The 4,863-nt window shown below is 48.3% G+C and overlaps 1 protein-coding gene across 2 annotated transcripts; it reads left to right on the top strand.

Annotated features, from left to right (window-relative positions):
• The first annotated feature begins 2,661 nt into the window (after window positions 1–2,661).
• LOC126048502 (olfactory receptor 51I2-like) lies at window positions 2,662–4,540 on the top strand. Of its 2 annotated transcripts, XM_049823642.1 has the most exons (2): window positions 2,662–2,668; window positions 3,164–4,540. In XM_049823642.1, the coding sequence occupies exons 1-2, from the start codon at window positions 2,662–2,664 to the stop codon at window positions 4,132–4,134; spliced, it is 978 nt and encodes a 325-aa protein (XP_049679599.1). In that variant the 3' UTR covers window positions 4,135–4,540. The 2 variants fall into 2 exon arrangements, with proteins under 2 accessions (XP_049679599.1, XP_049679600.1); XM_049823643.1 differs by lacking the exon at window positions 2,662–2,668 and having other exon boundaries at window positions 3,148–4,540.
• Window positions 4,541–4,863: the final 323 nt, after the last annotated feature.

The following is a 4,863-nucleotide window of genomic DNA, read 5'->3' as shown; positions in this document are numbered from 1 at the left end:
CTGATGTTTTAATTTTGGGTGGGTCATTTTCCATTCAGATTTTGTGATAAAGGGTAGCTTTGGTTCACAGCCAGTTTGCTTATCTATCACTGTGCATTCCTGCAGCTGTCTCACACTCTCCATCCATCCATCCATCCATCCATCTCCCTCTGTTGTGCTTTAACCCCACAGATATTCAACGAACACACACACACACACACACCCCCCCGTTCCTCCTTCCCCCAGGTTTTATTGCTGAGCATGATGTCATACAGTATGGAATATCCCTTTGGTCAGTTGGGGTCCTGGCTGTGTCCCTTCCCAAGTCCTTGTGCAACCCCAGCTAACTCACTGGTGGGGCATGGTGAGAAACAGAAAAGACCTTGATGCTGTGTAAGCACTCTTCAGAAAGAAATAAAACATCACTGTTTTCTCAACACTGTTTTGGTCACAAATCCAAAACAGCACCGTGTGAGCTACCATGAAGAAAATTAACTCTATCGCAGGAAAAATCAATACACCCTCCAAACCCATCACCTCATGACCCAGGCAGCTAGTGCCAACACACCCCTGAACTGCCTGTTTATCTATCTGGCTATTGCTGCAACACAGGGACACTGCTGGCATGCAATTGCTGATATTTGGAGGAGGGAGTGGACATTTCTATAGAGAGTAACATCCAGTGTTATAAAAGCATATTTCAGACAGGATTTAAAGCCCTGAAGTCAAGCTTTAAAAACAGTGTTTTTTCATGGGATCTTTTACAAAACACAAATTATGCCCCATCTGCTGATGGGATGCTGTTTTGCTCCTGTCTCTGAAGTGGCTGGTGCTGAGCACACTTGGAGATGGCACACCTGGAGATGGTGAACCATTTCCTCTGCTCCTTACTCGCTGAGAGCCTGACAGATGGTGCTATGAAGCAGGACCGAACGAGGATTACACTCTGTCTACAGGCTCCGTGTTCATCCTTCTGGGCAGGAGCTGAGCATCCGCTGGAGCCAGAGCACCCACTCCTCCTCCCCCCTGGCACAGCACCCGGCTGGGCTGTGGAAATTCATCCTGTCCTCGTGTGCAGACAGAGTTCTTACGTGTCTTGACAAGGACAAAAATAAAAGGAGGATGGGAGGACCAGGCTAGAAATATTCCTTCCTCAAGCTCACTGTGGAGCAATCAGGGTGAACAGCTTTGTGGAGGGGCACTGTGGGGGCAGGACACCCAGCTCTGGGGCAGCATCACGGATGGAGGATGGGACTTTTCCCAGTTTAATGATGCACAGAGTGAACAAAGCAATCTTTTTATTTTTGTGGGACATCCAAAGCACGTTTACAGATGATGAGGATGAGGTACACATTCAAGGCTGTACACCCAGATTCAAATACTTAAATCTATATTTTCGTGTTGAAGATAATTAGAGCACCCTGGAAATCTGTCTGCTAATTTAACTTACCAAGCTAATTATTTAGCTGGAGAAGTAAAGAGTGGAGGCACAGATGTCTGGAGCTTTGTCTGAGAAGTGGGGCAGTTGGAAATAGACTAATTCCATTTTTCATGGCACACTAATGAGTTTAGCTGCATGTCCTCCAATTAAACAATGCCATGTTCCCTGTTTACAGAGACAGATGGAGTGTGAATTTCTTGAGTGCTGAGGGCTGGAAAAGTTTAAATTCTTCCACATCAGCCTCTGCAGCCCCTGAAAAGAGCAGCAGACAAGCCAGGCAAATAATTAGCATAGGTTAGAGGAGCATTTTATAACTTTTTTTTTTACTCACAACCCCAAAAGTTATCATTCCTGTATTCAATGCTTAAGCCCTTTAAGCACAACTTTTATGATTTGTATTTCACATAGCAGTATATTTCCCTAAGGTATCTGTGGGCTGTGGATTGGAAGCCCTTGGTTGACAGTTCTGTAGAAGAAATGAGAGCTGGGTTTGTGTACACATTGCTTAATATTACCCATAACTGTTAGCTGTAACAACATTCCTGCTAAGAATTCTGGTTGCTGTGTATATTACTAACACACATATTGACTGAAATACCTGTCACTTTGAATAGCTTGATGGGCTATCAGTAAGAACTATAGTAATGGCAACAACAATTAGAATAGTAAATAATCTTGAAAGTGAAGGGAAATTGTAATGTTCTAAATTTGCCAATGCCTTACCAAATTTAGACTTGCAGGAGTGACTGTGTCCCCTCGGGGATCACAGTGAGTGACAGATAAATTTCAGTGATTGCTGCTGTTTCTGTAGCTCCTGGGGACCCTTGTCAAGGAGCACAGTCCCATGGTGCAGGGTGCTGCACAGACACAAAACAGGGAGAAAACTGCAGCCTTTTCCCCCTTCCATTCCACTGAAGGGTAGGTTAAGTGATAGCAAAGGATGCGGGTGGAGGACAGGAGGACAAGCAGGACCATATCTGCCAAGAGCCAAGCCATGGTGCAAACTCAGCAGCTGGGCAGGGGGTAGTGGTTTGCAGAGCTCCAGACAGGGCATCCTGCACAGGGTGAAAGGCAAAAATCTGAAAATCCGGCAAACAAGTTGAGGGAGCTGGCTGGGCAAGCTGGTACCTGCAAGCAAGGACAGACAACAGGCTGGAGGCACAGCCTGGGAGGGGAAACAGGCATCTGTCGTCTGCTGCCAGAGCCCATGGGCGAGGGGAGAGCTGCCCAGAGGAGCAAGGATGGTGAGTGTGACCATTGTCCTCTTGCAATGTCCTGCATGGAAGTGCCTGGGGTGAGGCTGTGTGCATCAGGGACTGAGAGTGGGGGTGTGGAAAAGGCTGGGGACTGAGGGGAAAGGCTGAAAATCTGATGCAGAGAGCTGGAGAGGCACCCACATAGAAGCAGAGACCAGGGTCTGAGTGCCAGGGAAGGATGGCGAAGTTGCTTACAGTGACTGAGAGAAGAGGCTGTAGCTATGTCCTGGGAGGGATATAGCCCCGGTGCAATTAATGACGTTATTATTGACTTTACAGGTGAGGAGCCTGGGGAACATAAAGCAGGAAAAAGAACTGAACCAGCACTGCAGAGTGGTTGCCTATGCTCTGGCATATCTTCAAGGAGGAGAAAAGAAATGAAATCTTCACACCGAAACACCCGACTATTCATTTTCATTGCCCTACAAATTCTAAACCTGCATTATCTTTGAATTGCTAATTAAAAAGGCGGGGTGTCAGCATGGAGCAAGCATGTCCCCAGGGAACAGCAGCTGTGCTCTGGCTTTCCTGCTGACCGGCATTCCCAGGATGGCTCGTTTCCACCGCTGGGTTTTCTTCCCTTGCTGTCTGATGTATCTCATCACAATTCTGGGAAACAGCACCATCCTGCTCATCGTGAGAGTGAATCGAAGGCTCCACCAGCCCATGTACTACTTCCTTTCGATGCTGGCCATCACGGACCTGGGCCTGACTCTGTCCACCCTGCCCACGGTTCTGCGCGTCTTTTGGTTTGGCACTGGAGAAATCAGCTTCCCAGTCTGCCTCACCCAGATGTTCTGCATCCATGCCTTCTCCTTCATGGAGTCCTCAGTACTTCTTGCCATGGCCTTTGATCGCTACGTGGCTATCTGCTGTCCGTTGAGATACTCCTCCATCCTCACCAGTGCCAGGATTGCAAAGATTGGGCTGGGGATGGTCTGCCGCTCTCTGACGCTGCTCCCACTTATCTGCCTGCTCACGCAACTGCAGTTCTGCAGGTCCCACGTGCTGTCCCACTCCTATTGCCTGCACCAGGACATGATACGGCTGGCCTGCACAGACTCCACCCTGAACAGCCTGTATGGCCTAACCTTGGTGCTGTTCGTGATCCTAGACTCGGTGCTCATCACCTTGTCCTACACCATGATCATTAAGGCCGTGGTGGGCATCACCTCCAGAGAGGAGCAGACCAAAGCCCTCAACACTTGTGTCTCTCACTTCTGCGCTGTCCTCATCTTCTATGTCCCCATGGTCGGCCTGTCCATTATATACCGGTACGGGAAGAATGCTGCACCCTTCAGCCACACGCTCATGGCCAATGTCTACCTTTTTGTCCCGCCTGTGTTGAACCCCATCATCTACAGCATGAAAAACAAACCCATTCGCAAAGGCCTACTCAGGCTTCTGTGTCAAAGACTGGCCTGGCCTGGCCATGGCCAGCAGCCCAGGAGTCATTGAGAAGTGGGAAGCTTGCCTACATGAAATGCCCATAAAAAGTGACAGGTCGAACATAAGCAGGAGTTTGAGAGAGAGAAAAACTAATGGGAAGAGCACCTTGCAAAGAATGCTCTAATTGTCAGTAGAACACTCTTTAAATGCATCAAAAGCAGGAATCCAGCTAGGAAACAGGTGGACCACTTGGTAACCAAGGGTCAGAAGCATACTCAGGGGTGGCAAGGCCATAGCAGAGAAGCTCAGTGAATTCTTTGCATCGGATTTCTATACCCGACACTCTCTTCATAGTAAATGAATTAGAGGATCTTGATCAGTTTGAAGTAAATATAGAGGAGGAGTTACATCAAAGAAATATCTGTTAAATATCACTAACTCCCAGGACCAGATGTCATTCACCTGAGAGTCTGAAAGGAGCTCAGATGTGAAGCTGCAGAGCTGCTGGGAAGGGGGCATCCCTCTATTGCAAATGGTCATGGTGCTGCAGGGTGGATCATTCCTTCAACTCCACCTGCAAAAGGGGCTCCATGGGGTTCCTGGGAGCTTGATTTCCATCGCTGGTGGGACAGTAGAGACTGTGGTAAAGAATAAAGTTACTAAGCATATGGGTAAACACGTATGGGTAAAGCTCTTGCAGAGTCACCCAGGCTACTGCCAGGGGGAATACTGCTGCAGTGGTGTGCTGGACGTCTGTGAAAGTGGCTCCATCTGGAGGGATCCCATGCCCACAATACA

The sequence above is a fragment of the Accipiter gentilis genome, chromosome 19 (genome assembly GCF_929443795.1).
Source record: "Accipiter gentilis chromosome 19, bAccGen1.1, whole genome shotgun sequence".
Taxonomy (NCBI): domain Eukaryota; kingdom Metazoa; phylum Chordata; class Aves; order Accipitriformes; family Accipitridae; genus Astur; species Astur gentilis.
The sequence above is the reverse complement of the archived record's forward strand: the minus strand, read 5'-3'. Positions and strand labels throughout refer to the sequence as shown.